General features: G+C 45.9%; 1 protein-coding gene across 5 annotated transcripts in view; it reads left to right on the forward strand.

Moving 5' to 3' along the window:
* The window catches only part of FRY (FRY microtubule binding protein), a 364,922-nt gene that overhangs the window by 291,268 nt on the left and 51,650 nt on the right, over positions 1-22,004 (forward strand). For all 5 annotated transcript variants that reach the window (XM_080941189.1, XM_080941185.1, XM_080941186.1 and 2 more), the window contains 13 exons: positions 483-651; positions 1,898-1,988; positions 6,155-6,237; positions 6,981-7,131; positions 7,770-7,873; positions 8,847-9,032; positions 10,311-10,509; positions 12,952-13,073; positions 13,626-13,813; positions 14,992-15,086; positions 18,042-18,649; positions 20,367-20,464; positions 21,266-21,436. In XM_080941189.1, the coding sequence (XP_080797315.1) occupies positions 483-651; positions 1,898-1,988; positions 6,155-6,237; positions 6,981-7,131; positions 7,770-7,873; positions 8,847-9,032; positions 10,311-10,509; positions 12,952-13,073; positions 13,626-13,813; positions 14,992-15,086; positions 18,042-18,649; positions 20,367-20,464; positions 21,266-21,436 (2,265 nt within the window). The remainder of the gene's footprint in view (positions 1-482; positions 652-1,897; positions 1,989-6,154; positions 6,238-6,980; positions 7,132-7,769; positions 7,874-8,846; positions 9,033-10,310; positions 10,510-12,951; positions 13,074-13,625; positions 13,814-14,991; positions 15,087-18,041; positions 18,650-20,366; positions 20,465-21,265; positions 21,437-22,004) is intronic.

The raw sequence follows: 22,004 nt of genomic DNA on the forward strand, positions 1-22,004 counted from the left end.
CCATTTTCATTCAAACTACCATGGGGGGGAAGGGCGGGGGGGAGATCAAACCTATGAGCCAACAGGGCCGTTTTCATTCAAACCACCATGGGGAGCGGGAGGGGGGACCGTGTTCTCTTTTTAATAAAAATAGCAGTTATTTTCCTAGAGAAGATGCATTTAATCATTCTTGTCATCTAAGTGTCTTATACCACTGGATGCCAATAGAACCTTGCAGTGTCTTTGGCTTAAACTGACTGAGGTCACTTCACACTTTCACTTTCACAAACTGAAAGTAACGTTCATTTTTTTTAAAAATTAAGCCACTCAAGAAGGCGCTGTGAAGTGTGGCTTTAACCCCAACACGTAGATCACCCAAGGATAGCAAAGGTCAGTTGTTAGACAAGCAGTATCAGATGACTGTATGCCCCACAATGAGGGAGTGCCAGCCCAACACTCTGATGGAAAGTATACCCCTCCCCCCTTTATTCTCTTTTTCCAAGATTAAAAAGGTGGCAATATACTTGTGTCGGAATAACACCATCCAGACGATGGAGGAACTTCTCTTCGAGCTGCAGCAGACAGAGCCAGTGAACCCCATTGTCCAGCACTGTGACAACCCACCCTTTTATCGATTCACGGCCAGCAGCAAGGCCTCAGCAGCTGCCTCAGGTAAGAACAGGCCACCTGGGAACACACCCTGTCATGCTGCGCACGGAACACGATTGAGTGGCCCTTACTACTGGGAGTGCGATCATTTAAGAGACTGCTTAGGAATCGGTCTCCGAGATCCCTCGGCATGTTGTAATTGGATTAACAAGTGACTTTGTAAGGATAATCGTGAATTAGTGGCCCAGTGGCTTCCCTGCCACAGGGCATTATTTTACCTTAGACTAATCCTAACCTGGACACTGTAGTCTCTTAGGAATTTCAGTTCTGAACCTACTGTATACTTTAATGGAATCTCCTTGGTAGCATTCTCCCAGGATTGACTAGAGTATTCCATGAAATCCAAAATGCTCAAAAGTCTGAATTTTTTTTGAATACTGGCATAACCCGATATGAGAGCTCAATGTGTACAAATGTTGCTCATTATTTTTTAAGAGATTTATTTGTTTTTATTTTGTGCATACTGCCTACATGTGTGTATGTGCACCGTCCACATGCAGTACCCTCAGAGGCCAGGAGAGGGCATCAGATCCCGGAATGGGAGTTAAAGATGGTCATGACCTGCCTGTGGGTATAGAGATCTAAACCCAGGTCTTCTCCAAGAGCAGAAGTGGGTCGTAACTGCCGGGCCATTTCTCCCATCCTGACTTTGCTCATACTTATAAACGTATAAGATTGCCTTTAGGCATTGTGTGTAAAGGATACATAAAACGGAAATTGATTTCACACTTAAACTTGAGCCTTGCCCCTAAGACAGCTCTATAATTACATAAATATTACAAAATCCAAAATAGCTAAAGTCTAAAATATTCTGACCCCATGAATTCTGGATATCTTCCCCATGAATACTGGGGAAGCAAAGGAAAGCAGGACATAAACTGAAGGCCAGTCCCGGCTCCGTAGCAAGACCCTGTCTTGGGGATGGCAGTAAAAGTAAGTCATTCACAGCTGCAGCAGGTCTAACCCCCACCCCCATGTAAGGTCATGACCTGAGGCCGAGACTAGAAACATCTAAGAATGTCATCGCTTTGTTTTATGAGGAAGGAGGAATTTGGCTTGACCAACACAGATGTCTAGAATTCCATGCTGTGGACTTTGAGGCAGCTCTTCGGGGTGTCTGCGATTGTGGGGAAGATGTTAAAACTGTCATGTACAGTATTTTACAGGAAATCCTGTCCTGAATTGCTTCCTATCTGAGCTCGCCCCCTCTGCATGCTCTGTGCCTGATGTCTCCCAACCCCTTCTGCAGGAACCACCTCGAGCAGTAACACGGTAGTCGCCGGCCAGGACAATTTCCCAGACCCTGAGGAGAGCAAGATACTGAAAGAATCCGATGACAGGTTGGTGTGTGCATTTGGCTTGATTCCCCTCCAACAGTCGGCAGGAGTCTGTGCAAAAGCACCCGCCAGAGTGAGTCAGGTTCCTAAATTCATAGGATCTGAAGCCCGTCTTTATGCTTAGGAACACAGGCTGGCACTCTTCACAAAAGCAGAGAGCAAGGCATTCTTCTGGTGCCTGAATCTGACTTAGACTTGGGCTGCATAAAACCACTGGTTGGAGCCTGAAGAGGTGGCTCAGTGGTTAAGGTCACTCGCCATCTGCTCTTCAGAGGACCCAGGTTCTGTCACCAGCACCCACATGACATCTCACAACCATCTGTAATTCTGGTGCCAGAAGATCCAGTGTCCTCTTCTGGCCTCCATGTGTACTGTGTGATGTGTTTTATAAAGACCAGGATAGGTTTTGAGGTGTTCGGTATGGTGTAGCGGGAGGGGATACCTCAGCTGACCCTTGCTGAGAGGTACCAGCCACATGGCAGGTATACAATAGAATAGAGTTTGTTTGGGGGAAGAGGAGCTGAGAAGGGAGTAGAGGCATGTATCTGTACCGTGTGTACACAGTGTTGGTATTCCTTCTACACTCTGCCCAACAGTTACCTAGCAACAGCTAGGCATGCCTGGCTTACTATAAAAGGAACTGTTTTATAAAAGAGAGCTTCCTCCCTCTCCCCCTCGCCCTTCCCCTCCCCTTCCTCTCCTCTCTCTGACTTTCTGCCCCTCTTCTCCCTCTCACCTCTTTCTCCCTTTCTCCCCTTCCCCTACTCCACATGTTTCTGACTGGTCTCTCTCTTCTCTCCCTCTCCCTCCTCTCTCATTGTGAAGAACAGGGAGATAAAGAGACTCGGGTTTGTTTGTTTGTTTTACTTTCTTTCATTCTATGTGTATGTTGTTTTGCCTGCGCATAGGTTTGTGCACCACATGTGTGTCTGGTACCTGCAGAGGCCAGAAGAGGGCATCCGATCCCCTGGAACTGGAGTTTTAGGTGGTTGTGAGCTGCCTTGTGGGTGCTAAGGGTCAAACTGAGGTCCTCTGGAGGACCACTGAGCCATCCTCTGACTCTACTCTGTAATTCTCAATCACGTATTTTGTAGACTGGGTTTTCCATCCTCCTTTTCCTCCAGCTAGAAAGCCACCCTATTTCTATATTTTAACATCTCATTACAGAGTCTTTTTTTGTCCTGTGTGGAGATTTTTGCTATGGCCCTTAGCACTGAGAAGACAGTTATCTGTGTAAGATACAGATGAAGTAACACTTGTAGAGAGATTGTTCCTGGAATATGTTGTAATCGAAGTCCTTGGGAAGCTGAGGCAGGGGACTTCCATGAGCTTAAGGCTGTGTTACAGTTCCAACCTTCTCCTGTCTCAAATGGATTTGTTTCCGCTTGGTTTTGGTTTCATAACCCTTACATAAGACCCCTTTCGATCTGTCTCATCAAAGAGATGCAAAGAATACCATCTAGCATATGATGACGGTCCCCAAGTCCCCATGTCCTGAGCAGTTTCACCACTCACTATGCACCACAGTTCATCAGTGGCCACAGGTGCCATGCTCCCCACCCCCACCCCCAGATGTGGGATCCTTTCATCAGCCTGCTTTTATTATCTCTTGCCAGATGATGTTTAGGCTCAGCACATGCTATTTAGAGCATAGCATTTTTAGTACAAATGTGATTAAGGAGCCTCGGGGAAAGATGGTGGTTAGCGTTTATCTACCATCAGATATTCCGGTGTGGCTTAAACTGCCCTGTACCCCGACCTGTACGAAGTGTGTGTGTGTGTGTGTGTGTGTGTGTGTGTGTGTGTGTGTGTGTGTGTGACCTGTTCTATAGAGCCACAAAGCGGTGACCCAAAAGATAGGACAGGAGAAAATGGCTGAAGTTACTGAGTTACTGATGACTATAAATGAGCAAGAGGCTGAGGAGAAAAATTAACTTCCTCAGATACCTGAGAAATGAATAAAGCCAGGCCCTGTTGTGTGCTGCATTGTGACCACTCAGCCAATACAAAGCCCTGATGCAACTTTGTGACATGGCACCTCAACATAGTTGCGCTTTCCTGGCACATCTGTTTCTTTTCCTAAAGCCTTACTGTTCCTCCGTGTGCTGATTGTTTTTTTTTTAACAACTTGACATAAACTAGAGCTGTTTGGGAAGAGAGAATCTCAACTGAGAATGTGCCTTCTTGATTAACTATTGCTGTGGGAGGGCCCAGCCCACTATGGGTGGCACCACCCTTAGGCAAGTAGTCCTGGGTTCTATAAGAAAGCAGGCTGAGCAAGCCATGGAGAGCAAGCCAGTAAGCAGCATCCCTTCATGGCCTCTGCCAGTTCCTGCCTCCAGGTGCCTGCCTCGAGTTTCTTCCCCTCGGTGATGGAGTGTGACCCAGGATATCTAAGCCAAACTCTCTCCTCCTCAAGTTGCTTTGGGTCTCAATCTTTATCACAGCCAAAGACTGTGATACCAAGACACTCCAAATCCTTGCGAAGGCATCTAAATCCTACAATACCCGCCGTCCCACAGGAAACAAAAGCTTGCTCTGTTGTCATCTGGCCTGGTCAATAGAATAAGGAAACATCTATGTTGGCTTGAGAATTTTCTGATGTCTGCATAGCCTTGGCCCTTTAAAATATATAGAAATACATATAAAGACGTGGGTTCCATCCCTGTGTATCTTTTATGTAAACTGAGTATATATACCAACTTGAGCCTGGGCTCCATTCCTAGCACTGTAAAATTAATATAAACACACCATTTTTCCATATTTCCCCCGAGCCACACCACTGTGTTAGAATGATGAACATGAACTATTTTAAATGCTTCAGGCACCCAAGAGCAAGGCATCTTACAGATCTTAGTCAGAGCATAATAATAACATGATAAAAGCATAAAACTGGGCTGGGGGTGGGCTGGCTCAGTGGTTAAGAACACAACCCGCATTCAATCCCCAGCACCTACATTGCAGCTCACAACTATCTGTAACTCCAGTTCCAGGGGATACAGTGCCCTCTTCTGGCTTCCAGGGGTACTGCATGTATGCATGGCACACATAGATACATGTAGGCAAAACACACAAACCCATAAAAAATTTAAAATATACTTTAGGAAGGCATAAAATGTTTTCTACTATTTATTTTCTTCAGTCACCTTTGGGGTTCTCAGGAAAAATCTCTTGGTCACAGCCATAGAACTGGGCTGAGTCACACATAGTAATCGTACATGTTTACCAGACACATGGCAATATTCTGATATTTCAGGTCAGAAGAGAAGCCACAGGGTTTCTGTCACCTCAGACATCCACTCAGTCTTAAATTGTGTTTTTGCCCACTCAAGTATCACAGCACTTTATCCATACACTATCACCTCCTGAAGGTTGACACCAGACACGTTGTTTAACCCCCTTCAGCCTCAGTTTCCCTATTTGTAAAGTAAATAAGACATGTCAAAAATGAGAGACAAATTAATGAAAATGAGGCCATGCATCTGACATCGGTGTAGCCCAGCTCTTTTCTTGAAATCGAGCAAACCATAAGAGAGACAGAGGGAAAAGTCCTCGCAATTATATGATTACATCATCCCCCAACGATCACGTCTCCTGAGAGTCTGTGTATCTCTGCCTCTTCCTGCTTCCACTTGTCACTGAGCAGGTCTGGCTGACCCCTGAGCCTGTCCCGTGCTCGGTGAATAAGGGAGCGGGGCCATTTAAAATCATGCTCAACTTCATTCCCAAGCAGATGTTAGCACATCTGGAGCACAGTACTATCCTAAAGTCTTGTGATTCTCTCAAAGTTTGGACTTTGACTTAGGCTGGCCCTCCCGACTGAAAAAGGAGATGTTTCAGGTATAATCGCTGTCATTGTTCTTTAAGAAAAACATAGCAACTCAGATGACATTGGCGTGTAATCCCAGAACTTAGGAGGTAGAAGGAAGTGGGTCTCTGTGAGTTTGAGGCCAACCTGGTCTGTGTGGGGTTCCAGGCCAGCCAGAGCTACATAGTGAGACCCTCATCCAAAGAAAAAGATGAAGGCGGAAAAAGGAAAAAAGAAAACACCATCATTAGAACCCCACCCCTGGAAACAGAAAATCCAACCACTAACCTGTCAAATCTGCTCTTGGGCAACAGCGTGTTCACACAGGACACCGCTTCACGGCTGTGTTTTGTTTTTGAAGGTTTAGCAATGTGATCCGAGCCCACACTCGCCTGGAGTCAAGATACAGCAACAGCTCTGGAGGGTCATATGATGAGGATAAAAGTGAGTACCAGAGGCTGTGGGGTTCCAGCCAGCTGCATATAGCACTTGAAAGGTCTTTATAATTAAAGGCCGAAGAGCCTAACCGGTCCTGTGTGTCTGGGATCTCGCTGCTGTCCGTGGTGGTGCTAAGCTGGAGAATGCCTAGGAAGAAGTTATCTCTCTGAAAAAAATTTGGGGGCTGGAGAGATAGCTCAGCAGTGAAGAGCCCTGTCTGCTCTTATAGAGGACCCAGGTTTGGTTCCCAGCACCCACGTGGGGCCTCACAGCTAGTCTGCAACTCCAGCTACAAGGGATCATCTAGAGTTTGAGGGTGGGATATGACCTCCTATTGAAACTTCCCATGACATAGTCTCAGAAACCCTTGCTACGCTGGGAGATGGCTTCCTACAGGAATTTCATTAAGCCACAGGCAGCTGGGTAAGCCAGAAATGTCAATGCACTTGTAGCTTTTCAGGGGTGGGGGACAGACAGCTTCTGTAGACACAATCAGTATAAATGTAAGTTGTTTAGGAGTTAAGGAAATCCAGGAAACAAAGGACACTCCAACAACCTGGGTCTGTGTTGTGTAACTTTCTTAAAGAATTGGTTTTTAAAAAAAAAAAAAAAAAAAAGTAGACAATAAATAGCAAAAACACAGACAATGACTTTAAATAGAATCGTTGCATTAAAAAAAATGCCATCTACGGTAAACGTGAGTGTTTTTCCCCAGAAAATAAAGCAGCTGTGTCCTTCTCACCCTCCAGATGATCCCATCTCTCCCTACACGGGCTGGTTGTTAAGCATTACCGAGTCCAAGCAGCCACAGCCCCTCCCCATGCCATGCACTGGAGGATGCTGGGCCCCCTTGGTTGACTACCTCCCAGAGACCATCACCCCAAGGGGGCCGCTGCACAGGTGAGTAGCACTCAGAGGGAGATGGGAGCCAGTGAGACAGTGACTGTCACCTGCCCTCACTAAAGGAAGTCCTTTTTTAAATCCGTGTGACCTGGCTGACCAGCTCCTAGAATATTAGCAGTTTAGTGAAATCTCAGCCTCTGAACTTACGTAATTGTGAGACTAATCCACTGCTGCTTGTTAGACTGCATGTAACGCAAAGGGATGGACTCGACCTTGACTTCTTTTTCTTCAGTTCTTGTTGCTAGAATATTCACTGTTCTGTGATAAAGTTGGTGGATGTTTCCTGTAGTGGGGCTCTGTGTCATCTCTGGGGAGCTGGAGAGATGGCTTCTTTCAGAGGACCTGGGTTCCATGGCCAGCACCCACCAGGCAGCTGACAACCACCTGTAACTCCTGTTATGGAGACCCAGTGCCCCCTTCTGGCCTCTATGGGTACTGCATGCATGTGGTACGCATTTAGGCACTCTTTCACAGAGTAAAAATAAATAAAGCTTTTAAAGATTCTATCTCCCTCGAATAAGTATGTTTTATCAGTTTTCAGTGATCCTTCGAGGCACTGAACTGAGACTTGTCCTGCTGGTGTATTTTCATCTTCTGTAGACATGTATGTTCATTTTTTCTATTCCCTTGGTCAGGTGTAACATTGCTGTGATTTTTATGACGGAGATGGTGGTGGATCACAGTGTGAGAGAAGACTGGGCCCTTCATCTCCCACTGTTACTTCATGCTGTCTTCTTAGGTAAGACTGGGTCTAAGAGGGGGGTTCTAGCCAACAGGATAATAAGCATGCAAAGGCCGGGGCAGTGCTGGTGAACATCTTTAATCCCAGTGCTCCGGAAGCAGAGGCAGGCCAAGCTCTGTAAGTTCGAGACCAGCCTAGTCTACAGAGTTCCAGGACAGCAGGGTACACAGGGAGACCCTGTCCCATAGACATGTGCCTCATTTCACATAGCTTACACTAAGTTCTGAACTGAGTCTTTTCCTTTCTTGTTTCCGTTCTGTATTAATTTCTGTGATATGTAATGTTCCAGGTGACCAGTCATAGGGTAAAACTGACATTTCTGTAATCTGATCATATAAATGATGCATCTTTAAAGATACCCAAAATACGGTGGGCTTATTTAAAGGGCCATTGGCCGAGGAAACAGACAGAAAGCCTTATCAAAGCAAAGAGAAATAACAGCACAGGGGATGTGGCAGGCTTAGCAGCTAGCTTGAGATGTCCAAGTGTCAGGCAAGAAGTGGAATGGAACCATCTAGAACATCAGAGCCTGGCGTGTTGGCACATATCCGTGATCCCAGCACTCAGTGGCTGATCGAGAGTCTCAACCTCAAAACCAGCCTGCACTTCCAAGCAAGACAGAGCTCACAAAGATGTGTTTTTAGTAAACAAACAAGCAAGAACATCAGAACCACTTTAATAGCAGACCGGGGAAGAATGCATCAGGAAAAAGGATGAACCACATTAAACCCACAGAGAGGTCAAGAAAAAGCCACCTGTTTAACACAAACACTTCATTTAAATCATAAATCATCTTATTTTTCCTTAAGTCCAACTTCTTTATGTTGGTAACCCAAAGACTAACAATGACAAAGACAACTAGCCACTCTTCAAACTTGACGTCTCCCAGCATCCTGGAGTCTTCCTAGCCACAGACTCTCCACGAGCGTTAGCGGTTGTTTACGTTAGGAGATGGTGCCCTCTGTTCCAGGTTTGGACCATTACCGGCCGGAAGTCTTCGAGCACAGCAAGAAGCTGCTCCTTCACCTCCTCATCGCCCTCTCTTGCAACAGCAACTTTCACGCAGTTGCCTCTGTGCTCCTGCAGACCCGTGAGATGGGGGAAGCGAAGACACTAACCATGCAGCCAGCTTACCAGCCTGAGTACCTCTACACGGGTAAGAAAACTGTCCCCAGTGGGGAAGTGAGCACAGGAAGCCATGAAGTTCACACGCACTTCCCTTGTGTTTGACTTTGCATGATAAAACAACACCCTGCTCCATGTAACATGCGTCCAAAACGCCTTTTCATGGTTGGGTAGTTTATAGTGCATTTTTCATAACTCTGCTGCCCCCAGGGAGTATGTTCCTATCGATGTATTGACCTGGAAGGATAAAGTTGTGGAATAAGGCGACTGTGACCCCTGACCCTGCCCGAGCAGAACCCTAGAGGGGTTTTTGCTTTATTGAGTCTATGTTTTAGAACTCAATATATTTAGATATAAATGAAATCTGATAGAACACAATTTAAAAAAAAATAGAGAAAAGGAAGGTAGTTGGATGTATACATCTTTAAACCACAACATAACTAGAGATATTCAGTGTTAAATAAATATAGAATGAAGAGAACAGTATTGTCTTATGGGTCTTGGAATACCATGTGATGTAGCTCATTAAAATATGCTAATATAGGGTTAGGGTGTAGAATATGTAACAAAATGTGCACTTAGCATGCATGAGGCCCTGGGTCTAATCCCAAGTACCAAATTATATGAGTGTGTGTGTGTTTATGTAAACATGTCTGTTCACATGTACATATGTGCACACACACATATTAGATGCACACTTAATCAAGCTCATAACCACATTTACTTAAAAACATTAACTATAACTTACTGGTGGCCATTGAGTATTATTTCTTAAAGGAGTCATTTTAGATGTTTAAATTGTCCAATACTTGGGACTCATTTGCTGACAGTACAGTTGGGGACGGACCTTTGGTAGTTGGGCTGTTTGCTGGTCAGGCCAGTGTATGCGTAAAATCTACATGTACCTCCCCTTTGCCGTGACATCTAGCCAAACCCCAAGGAGATGCAGCGTATCTCCGCATAATATCAGATACACAGTGGTGTGCACAGCAGTGCATCTGAGGCCATAAGCAAAGAGAAATGATTGTACCAGGCAGTGATGGTGCACACCTTTAGTCCCAGCACTCAGGAGGCAGAGGCAGGTGGATTTCTGTGAGTGTGAGGTCAGCCAGGTCTAGGACAGTTAAGGCTACACAGAGAAACCATCTTTAAACCCCCCCCCCAAAAAAAAGATCGTTATCGGTCATAACCACATAGCCTCACAGCCACAGTCCACTTCAAGTGTTCTTTAGTATCTCCCTCATTCATACCCCCCTCCAGGCTTGCTGGCACCCTAGCCCATCCTTCCTTTGCCTTCTCCCCCCACTAGGTGGCTTTGACTTCCTGAGAGAGGACCAGTCGTCCCCAGTACCCGACTCGGGCCTGAGCTCCAGCTCCACTTCCTCCAGCATCAGTCTGGGAGGCAGCAGTGGGAATCTCCCACAGATGACCCAGGAGGTGGAAGACGTCGACGCAGCCGCTGAAACGGACGAGAAGGCCAACAAGCTCATTGAGTTTCTGACAACCAGGTAATGGCGGGGAGGGTGCTGCTCCAGGATGCTCTGTTGAAAAAAAAAAAAAATCGCCAGCCCTTTAAACCACACAGCTAGGAAATTGATCTTGCTGTTTGGTAGGAGTCCTATTTCCTCCCGATTGATACTGGCCAGAGTCAAGGGCAGATGCTGGAAAAGGTGCCGCGTGACCCATCGATGGGAGGATGGGTCGGCAGGGAGATTTGGCACCAAATGGTGAGATGGTGTAGCAGGCAGTAATGCCCTGACACGGTGAGACAGGCTTCCATCAACCGCAGATGCTTCTGTGTGCTCTGAGAGTTAGCGCAGGACTGTGAAGACCACTGATATTAGCCACAGTCAACCCAGGGTGCCTGCTCGGAGATCATGGCTCACTCGCTCCAGAGTCAGAAGCCAGAAACGATGGGAAGCACAATGGGGAAAGAACCCAGTGTGGTCAGACTTGAGGGAAACTACAGATGGCCCTGTTTTCCAGGTCTTCTGAGTCTCCACATTAATCAGTAAGGCTTCAGAACTGCAGGTGCCCTGGGAGCTAGTGTTGTATAAAAACCCGCAGGGCCATGCTGTCCTTTCTGGGGCCTTCAGTTTTACATATTAGGCTCACATCTCTCAACAATACTCACAGCTGCCACTTAGGAGTCCGACAGTACCACATGGTGGTAGTCACCTCACCTGACTCCACCCCACTCTTTTAAAGTTTTTTAAAGTTGTATGTGTGTATGAGTGTTTTACCTGCATGCACATGTGAGTACAATGCATGCACAGTACCAATGAAGACAGAAGAGGGCATCAGATCCCCTGGGACTGGAGTTACCGGTGGCTATGAGCCACCATGTAGGTTCTAGGAATTGAACCCAGGTCCTCTGGGAGAGCAGCCAGTGCTCTAACCACTGAGCCACAGCTCCAGCCGCTCCAGCCCATCCTTACTGATCAAACACAAGTTTAGAAAATAGAAGCCATGTACTGTTAGTTCCATGGAATCTCACACCTTGGTAATGTGATTCCAAACACCAAAATAAACTTTTCATATTGGCAAAGTTGGATATTTTATGTCATTTCCCAAACAAAATGTAGCACCTACAGTATGCCAAGCACCATGCTTTTATTTTGCACCATTTTTTATAGATTTTACATTTATTGATTGATTGGTTGACTGATTGATTGGTGGGGAAGGTACAAGTTGAGGACAACTAGCCAGAGTCAGTTCTCTTCTCCCATCATATATAAGTCGCGGGGATTGAACTCAGATCCTCGGTCTTGGAAGCACACGCCTTACTTGTTGAGCCCTCTTGCTGGCCTGAAACAAGAGATTTTGATTGTTGTAAAGAAGTTTAAAATTTCGGTGGTAGGGCTGTTGAGATGGTTCAGCAGGTGAAGGCACTTGCCTGGAAGGTCTCGCAACACGAGTTCAATCCCTGGGATCCCCATAAAGGTGGAAAGTAAGAACAGTCCACAAAGTTGTATGCTGACCTCTACACATCCCCTGTGGCATGTGAACCCACAGAACCCATGTCATCAACATGCATGATAATTAATTAATGCTAACTAATTGAAAAAAACATCAAAAGCAAGTTCCCACAGACCAGTTATTTTTGAATAAATACAGAAGTTTTAATATGTTTCTTTTGTTAATTACTAAAGCTACTAAAGTTTAAATATATTTATAAGTGTATATTTTAATAATATGTTACATTAGCTATTATAATATATGTTAATATTAATGTATTATATATTTCAATATATTATAAAATGTATATGAATGTCTTAGTTAGGGTTTTACTGCTGTGAACAGACACCATGACCAAGGCAAGCCTTATAAGGACAACATTTAATTGGGGCTGGCTTACAGGTTTAGAAGTTCAGTCCGTTATCATCAAGGTGGGAGCATGGCAGCATCCAGGCAGGCATGGTACAGGAGGAGCTGAGCGTTCTACATCTTCATCTGAAGGCTGCTAGTGAAAAACTGGCTTCCAGGGAGCTAGGACAAAGCCCACACCCACAGTGACATATCTACTCCAATAGGTCACACCTACTATACAGGGCCACACCCTCTAATAGTGCCACTCCCCGAAGCGAGCATATACAAACCATCACAACGAATGTACTCAATGAATTATATATGTGGCTGGAGAGATGGCTCAGTGGTTAAAAGCACTGCTGCTCATCCAAAAGACCCAGGTTCAGTTCTCATCACCAAAATTAGGTGGCTCACAACCATCTGTAAGTCCATCTCCAGGAGGATCTGATGCCCTCTTCTGGCCTCTGTAAGCACTGCATGCATGGTACACACCCACACACAGATACACACACCTAAACATAACTTAAAATAATAATCTAATTTAAACTGAAATACACTTTATCTTGTGAGTTAGAACCCCCTGTGTGTCTTTTAACACAATATGGAAGCCATGTGTTTAACATCGGTATGTTTTGTTTTAGAGCATTCGGGCCACTTTGGTGCCACGAAGACATCACACCCAAAAACCAGAACTCCAAGAGTGCTGAGCAGCTTTCCAACTTCCTGCGTCACGTTGTATCTGTATTTAAGGATTCCAAATCAGGTACCTTATCCTGTCCGCCAGCATTCATCTCTTGTGGAGCTCACTCCATCATGACAACACATCGAACATTTCCAAACTTCAATTTACAGCAATACGAGTTATTACTTTTTGTCCACAACCAAACATATCAAAAAGGCCTCTGGAGCCCCACCAAAAAAAAATAATAATAATAACTATTTTCATCGGGTCTTCTATTCTTATCTGTCTCCCTAGAAAGAGAAACAGCAGTCAATCAATTTAGTGACTCCAAACATTCCTGCCTCTAGGTTGCATTTTCTTTCCCACCTAGTCAGGGCCTTTTCTGACACATGAGATCTTTCCTTAGCGAGAACAGTCAGGTAATATTTCCTGCCTTCCCTAAAGTGGCACATGCTAGGCAAGCCCTCTATTACTGAGCTGGATCCACACCCTGTTTTGTTTCTGAGGCAGAGTCAAAATGCGAGGTGGGGAGATGGGGGACTGTTAGCTTGTTCTAACACCCCCTTGTCTCCTCCGGACTCAGGCGCACCAGTGTAAAGCACCAGAGCTTACCCTTTGCTCTTCTGGCCACAGGTTTCCATCTGGAGCAGCATTTGAGCGAGGTCGCGCTGCAGACGGCCCTCGCAAGCTCTTCCAGGCACTACGCAGGCCGATCTTTCCAGATCTTCCGGGCCCTCAAACAACCGCTGTCAGCGCATGCCCTGTCTGACCTCCTGTCCAGATTGGTGGAGGTGATCGGAGAACACGGCGATGAGATTCAGGTATGGAAGTGGGGGACCACTTAAGTGCCCCTCCATGCTGTAGCATCTCCTGGGGTCCACAGAAGTTGTTTTAACCCTCAGATCCACAATTAATTAAGTAAGATGCTTTAGAAGTTAATCTTTATTAGCCAGGCATGGCGATTTAATCCCAGCACTCGGGAGGCAGAGGCAGGCAGATCTCTCCGAGTTCTAGGTCAGCCTGGTCTACAAAGCAGGTTCCAGGATAGCCAGGGCTACACAGAGAAACCCTGCCAAGGGGGATGGGGGTGGGGGACAAGGAGAAGTTAATCCTCCTTATTTCTAAAAGTTTCTCCAGGGGACTTGTTCTACAAATTCAGCAAAGGGGATCACATTGTGTGACAAGAGCATCCTTTCACTGGCTGCTTGTGTGTGTGTGTGTGTGTGTGTGTGTGTGTGTGTGTGTGTGTGTGTGTGTGTGGTGGCAGTAATGGCTGATAGCAAGGGGTTGGTTTGTGTTGAATGGGGTTATTTTGTGTCATTTGGGTCTTTTTATCCTCTGCTGAGGACTCACTTACACAGTGTATCCAGTCAAGGCAGGGATCCCCACTGTACACAGGCTAAGCTCTGCCCTTCCCTGTCTGGATGATCTCTAAGTTAATCTGGAGACAGGATGGGACAGAGTCATCCCGGAGACCCTATAGGTAAAGGTCAGAGCCTTGGGGGCTGAGCAGGTTTGAGCCAAGGGCACTACATGGCTGTGAGGCTAAGGCTAGCCCTCTACACACCCTGTCTCCCTTCAGTTAATCAGAAGTTCCAGTCAGACTCACAGAGGAACTGCTCTCCTGACATCTCATCTTGCTTCCTAATCTCTGGCTTCCACACATTGTCCCTCTGTATTTTAGTGGCCTGCCCTTCCCCTCAGCAGGGGGTCACTCACCCTACACACACACACACACACACACACACACACACACATACACACTGCCCTGTTGTATTTTTAATCCCCTTGAGGTTGTCCACCTTGGGGAAATAAATCTCTATGGTTATTGGCTACCTCCTATGTTGTGTAGTTCCCCAAACAAGATTTATAATCTGGTCTTAGACTTTGTAAATGAATACCGCCAGAAATCCCATCTTGGTAGGAAGAGAGTTCGCCTTGGGTTAGTTCTCCCTCTGGAAGTTCCCAGCCCCGAATGCCGACTCTGTGTGCTCCACAGGGATATGTGATGGAAGCGCTCCTGACCTTGGAAGCTGCTGTGGATAACCTGTCGGATTGCTTGAAGAACAGTGACCTCTTCACGGTGTTATCTCGGTGAGAATCAGATGGTTGGTCTCTGACGGGGAGATCGAATTTTCTGTGCTGAATGTTGGAGAGAGCACAAAGAACAGATAAAGGCTTTGAAATCTACTCACGGCCCAAAAAGTGTACTTGATATTTTCTTTTATTAAGAACATTTTTTTCCAGATTTGTGTGTGTGAATGTGTACTACCTGAGGGACTGGGAGTTACAGGTTGGTAAAGGAAGATCCTGGGAATTGAACCCAGGTCCTTGGCAAGAACAAGAAGTACTCTTAACCACTGAGCTACCTTTCTAACCTTTTGTTATTTTCTTAAGTTTAAACAAAAGTAAAGGAGTTGTTAACACATACACACACACTCATTATATATGTATCTTAAAACACAATCCCAACACCTAAATGGCAGTTCATAACCATCTTTAATTCCAGTTCCAGGGCATCTGATGCACACTTCTACAACACATGCAATACACATTCATACATGCAAGCAAAACTCTCATACACATAAAAATAAAAAAGAATTTTAAAAAGAATTTTTTTTCTCTGGGCTAGCCTGTGGTTCACTACTACAGTACAGCAGGCTGACTCGGAGAGCCTTCCATGTCTCTACTTCCTGGAAGGGTGCGGGGGGGGGGGGGGGGTGGCAAAGGCATGAACTACTACACCTGGTTATTTTATTTCATTGTTTCGTTTTGTTTGTCTTTGTTTTTTCAAGACAGGGTTTCTCTGTGTAGCTCTCACGGTCCTGGAACTCACTCTGTAGACCAGGCCTCAAACTCAGAGATCTGCCTGCCTCTGCCTCCCTCCTGCTGAGATTGAAGGCATGTGCCACCACTTCCTGGCTGGTATTTTAACTTTTTAAGTGTATGTGGTGGTGAGTGTGTACACAGGAGTGTGCAGGTGCCCTTGGAGGCATCCGATCTCCTGCAGCTGCGGTTATGAACAGTTATGAGCTCTCCAACATGACGTGAGGAACCAAACTCAAGTCTCATCCACAAGAGCAGTGCATGCTCTTAACTGCTGAGCCATAAATCCTCGAATATTCTTTTTCTCAGATGTATTTATTTTATGTATATGAGTACACTGTCGCTGTCTACAGACACATCAGAAGAAGGCATCAGATCTCATTACAGATGGTTGTGAGCCTCCATGTGGTTGCTGGGAACTGAACTCAGGATCTCTGGAAGAGCAGACAGTGCTCTTAACCGCTGAGCCATCTCTCCAGCCCGATCCTCAAATATTCTTAAGTAATACATAATAATGATCCTATTTATCACGTTGATAATAAGGAACTAAAGCTAAGTAAGGCATGTGTGGGAGGGAGAGCATCTGAGCCACATCTGTTGAGCAGCTGCAACAGATGTTGGCTTCAGTAGACTCATCCTTTAGGAGCCTTTATTCAGGCCTACTCTTTATTCAGGACTAACTCCTTCCCAGTTACCTGGGATTCCATGTTTCTGCGATTGAACTTGTTCTTGAAACCAAGTTGGCAAAGTTACCTTGCATCCCATTGGACCTTCCTCTAAGATCCATTTCATTATTCTGATTTTACTACGCATGTGCTTCAGAGTTCTGATGCCCAAAGAGGCTAGAGAAGTTACATCCCCTGGAGCTGGAGTTACAGATGGTTGTGAGCCTCCACGTGGATACTGGGGCTCAAACCCAGGTCCTCTGCAAGAGCAGCAGTGTGCCCAATGCTGAGCCATCTCTCCAGCCCTGTGAATATTATTTTGTTTTACTTCTCTGTATTTTCTTAGCTATCCTGGAACCCACTCTGTAGACCAAGTGGGCCTCAAACTCAAAGATCCTCCTACACCTCCTTCCCAAGTGTTGGCATTTAAGGTGTGCACTACCACCACCCAGCTATCACCAACACCACCACCACCACCACCACCCAGCTATCACCAACACCACCACCACCATCACCACCATCATCATGGTTTTTAAGACAGGGCTTCTCTGTGAATCCCTGGCTGTCCTGGAACTTGGATTTGTAGACCAGGCTGGCCTTGAATTTAATAAATCCACCTGCCTCTGCCTCCTGAGTGCTGGGATCAAAGGCGTGCACCAGTATTGACAGCATATTTTATTATCTTTAAGTTGGGCAATCTTTATACATTTAATGTGATTACTAACACTACACTAGTCAATCCGTATGGGTCTGTATCTCTTAATCTGTAAAACTTTAATAGGTAAAGCTAGGTCTGTTGGCTGAGCTTTAATCCTGAGTCTGAGGCCAACCTGGGCTTCATAGGGAGAGAAGGTAGGAGGGAGGGAGGGAGGGAGGAAGGGAGGGAAGGAGGGAGGAAACACACAAGCAAAACAAACTTCTCATAAAGAGTTTAAGGTTTTCTGTATGTATAGAGTTAAAAGAATGACCTCTGTAAATCCAAGGCCAGCCTGGTCCACATGAGTTCTGAGTCGTCAAGGATTTCATAGTGAGACCCTGCCTCAGACCAGGCATGGGTAGGAGGGAGAAAATCAAATTTTCTAAGTGTAAAAACATTTCCTTTGCTGTGTACTTACCTTTTTCCTTCCTGGCAGCATTGTGTTCTGAGTTAAAAGGAGATAAACTTGGCACTTACTGGTCTGTCTTGTTTTATAATTATTCCCATCCAAATTCAAACAGAATACAAATGAAAAGTCACTATGTTGCTGGGGTTTTGGACTTTTCGTGACTGAAAGTTTGTATCGGGTGTCTGTTTTTGGAGACTGTGCTTGCTAAGGTTTATCTTTTTCATAGCCTTAACTTAAAAGGCACTTAAGTAGAAAGTGGATGTCCCCCATCCAAGTGCTAACCAGGTCTCCGACCCTGCTTATCTTCCTAGACTAGGTCAGGGTGGTACGGCCACCAATTAAGGTGGTGTTCCCTAAGGACGCTCCCCATAGCTGCTTCTCGGAACACGAGAGCAGGGCTCTTCAGTGGCATCCACTGGCTTTCTGCTGATTTCACCTCTGCTTGTTCCTAGTTCTTCGTCACCAGATCTAAGCCCTAGCAGCAAACTGACAGCAAGCCGGAAAAGCACGGGGCAGCTGAACGTCAATCCCGGGACTCCCGGCAACAACACCGCGACTGCAGAACGCAGCAGGCACCAAAGAAGCTTCTCCGTGCCCAAGAAGTTTGGTGTCGTTGACCGATCCTCAGACCCGCCTCGAAGCGCCACCCTGGACAGAATTCAAGCTTGTACCCAACAAGGCCTTTCCTCAAAAACCAGAAGCAATTCCTCCTTGAAAGAGAGTCTCACGGACCCATCCCACGTAAACCATCCCACCAACCTGCTGGCCACCATCTTCTGGGTTACGGTGGCCCTGATGGAGTCTGATTTTGAGTTTGAATACCTGATGGCCCTGAGGCTGTTGAACCGACTGCTGGCACATGTGCCGCTGGAGAAAGCCGAGAACCGAGAAAAGCTGGAGAAACTCCAGGGGCAGCTCAAGTGGGCGGACTTTCCCGGGCTACAGCAGCTGCTCCTGAAGGGCTTCACCTCTCTCACCACCACAGACCTGACCCTGCAGCTTTTCAGCTTGCTCACTCCAGTGTCCAAAGTACCGATGGTGGACTCGTCCCAAGCTATTGGTAAGGCCAGCGACGCACCTCCCTGTAGCCCTGATGGTGGCTGCATATGCAGCTTTAGTGAAACAAGAAAGTACCGTGTGTCTGTTTCTACAGTATTAAATGCTGGTAATCGAATAACAGGAACAGCAGTGTGTGTGTGTGTGTGTGTGTGTGTTTAGGCATGTGTTTGTATGCGTGTGTGTGCATGTGTGTGTCCGTGTACATTTGTGCGAGTTTGGTGTGTGCCTGTGTTTGTGTGTGCTTGTGCATGTGTGCTCGTACATATGTACCTGTGCATGTGTGTGTAGGCATGTATGTATGCACATGAGTGCATTTGTGTGTATGTGTACATGTGTGTGTATATGTATGTGTGTGTGTTTAAGCATATGTGTTTGTATGCCTGTGAGTGTATGCGTGTGTGCATGTACACGTGTGTGAGTTTGTGTGTGGGTGCAAGTTTGTGCGTGTATGTTCTCATGAGAGTGCATATGTACATGTGCATGTGTGTGTACATGCATGAGTGCGTGTGTGTGTATGTGTGTATGTGAATGATTTCTGGGTCAGATTGAAAACACTGTCAATTTATCAATTTAGTCCCTCTTGTTCATTTCTTTTCTAATTCCCAAATCTTGTTTTTCTCTGCCTTTCTCTGTCCTCTTGAAAAATCACATTGTTTCTCTAATGTTCTGATTAAGCAAAATCAGCGCACCAGCTTCTTAATATCATGGCAAGTAACTAAGAGAACATCTCATTAATTAGGTCTTAACAGCCACGCTGAGCAGTTAGGATCTTGAAGGGTCTTTCCAGTTGTATGACTAAGGCTTAAATATGTTTTGTTTATATATATCTCATCTGGCTATTCTAGAACTTGATGTAATTAAGCTGCATCTCAGAGGTCTGCTTACCTCTGCCTCCTGAATGCTGTGACTACAGGTCCCACCAAGACCAGCTTTAAAATACACTGCTTTGTTTGGTTGGTTTGTTTTGTTTTGTTTTTTGTTTTGTTTTTTGTTTTTGTTTTTGTTTTGTTTTGTTTTTGTTTTTGTGGGGTTTTTTGTTTTTTTGTTTTTTTGGGTTTTTTTTTTTTGAGACAGCATCTGGATGTAGCTCTGACTGTCCTGGAACTCACTGTCGACCAGGTTGGCCTTGAACTCACGGAGATCTGCCTGCCCCGGCCTCCCAAGTGCTATCCAGCTTACATTTTTATTTTTACAAAACCTTAAACTACTGCTTCAGCTCAGCTCAGTGTACGTCAGGAAAATCGTGTGCGTTCTCCTTGCTCACAAACAGACGACAATTCAATGTTGAAATCACAAGTGTACTTACCCAGCGTCTCCTTTGTAGTCGATAGTATTTCATTGTGTTTTTTTATAGATTTCTTTATCAGATCAGATTTATACTCCTCCACAAAACTGTCTGGGGGCTGATGATGTAGCTCAGTCAGGTGACAGAGCTTGCGTAGCTTATACAAAGCCTTAAATTTGATTCTCAGTACCACAGACGACCAGGTATTGAGGTGCATACCTATAAACCCAGCATTCACAAAGTAGAGGCAGGAGGGTCAGAAGTTCAAGGTCACCCTTGCTCATGTTAACGATCACGCTGGCCTAGGTGAAACCCTGCCTCAAGCCACCATTCTAACCAATTTCGCATCACAGAAATTAAACCTGTATATTCCTTTCCGTTGTCACCAGTCACAACGTAGTACTCATCTGTTGCCACTGTGCCTCCTCTCCAGGATTTCCGCTGAATGTCCTGTGTCTCCTGCCTCAGCTGATCCAGCATTTTGAAAATCCCAATCAGTTCTGTAAGGATGTAGCTGAAAGGATTGCTCAGGTATGCCTTAGGATCCGGCAGGAAGTCTCCACGCGCGTTGGAAATAGCTGGTTTGGAGAAGGCTGTGTTTGTCGCAGAGGGACACCTCTGGGTGGCTGTTACAAATTAGCTTTTTGATCTTCATTATTAAGAGAAGCAAGTGGTATGGTGCACACCTTTGATCCCAGTAGGAGTTCGGGGCCAGCCTGGTCGACAGTGAGTTCCAGGATGGGAATTCCAGGGCTACGCAGAGAAACCCTATCTGTGGAGGGGGGGGGGGCAAGTGGAGCTGTTGAGATGGCTCAGCAGACAAAGGTGCTTGCCATCGGAATGCATCTGGGAACCCACATGGTGGAAAAAGAGAACAGGCTTCCTGGGGTTGTTGTCTGACCTCCACTTGTGTTCCCTGTCACTGACTTGCTCGTGCACATACGTGTGCACATGGGCTGGTGAAGAGCACTGACTGCTCTTCAGTGTTCAGTGTTCAGTTGGGGTCCTGAGTTCAAATCCCAGCAACCACATGACGGCTCACAACCATCTATAATGGGATATGATGCCTTCTTGTGTGTCTGAAGACAGCTACAGTGCACTTATAATTAATTAATTAACTTAAAATTGCACGTGCACACAATAACTAAGAAAAGTTAATGAACACGAAAGATCTTTGTGGGGAACAGTACACTAGCGAATGATTAAATGAGGCGCCATGGCTACCAGAAAGCATATGGGCTCGTCTCCAGACTGTCAGGACTTAGAATATTTGCTGATGTTTCTTCCTGTCCATTGGCACGCTCTAAATCACCCTAATGCTTCTCTTCAAAGGTTTGCTTGGAAGAGAAAAACCCTAAACTGTCAAACCTGGCTCACGTCATGACTCTTTACAAAACACACAGCTACACAAGGGACTGCGCCACATGGGTCAACGTGGTCTGTCGCTACCTTCATGAAGCCTATGCCGACATCACCTTGAACATGGTCACCTACCTGGCAGAGGTAATCGCTGACGCTAAGGATGATGTGGTTCACATGTTTACATAGCTTTGACAGTCAGTGTCTGCCTTGTGTTGGTAGACCAAGGTCTACAAATGCTAATGGATTCGTTTTACATCCGCACAACAAACCAGTGAGTAGGGTATTCTGTGAAGAAGCCAAGGCTGGGCTCAGTTAACTGATGAGCCCTGATAACTGACCCTAGCTCCAGCATCCTCCCTCTGAAGCTCACCCCTCCCCCATTCGCTGTGCCCTATACTCATCCCCGTCAACGTGGCTGGGATAAACTCGGTCCTAGCTTGGCAAGGCAGCACACCCCTGTGATCCCAGCAGGTTGGGAATCGGGGGGGGGGGGGGGGGGGGAGTGGCAGTCAGATCTTATCAAGGACTAAGTACCTTGCTAGGTCTGTTGGTGGTTGGTTGTTCTAAACTCATTAACAGATTATAATCTAGAAAGAAAATCTTGGTCAGTGCCTCTTGTCTGTACAACTAGAAACGTGCATTTCGAGCACATCCGTGGATGAGACACAGGCAGACAGTAGGACCCCAGGCCCATGTGTGCGGTGCACGG

This window comes from Micromys minutus (assembly GCF_963924665.1).
Source record: "Micromys minutus genome assembly, chromosome: 29".
Classification (NCBI taxonomy): domain Eukaryota; kingdom Metazoa; phylum Chordata; class Mammalia; order Rodentia; family Muridae; genus Micromys; species Micromys minutus.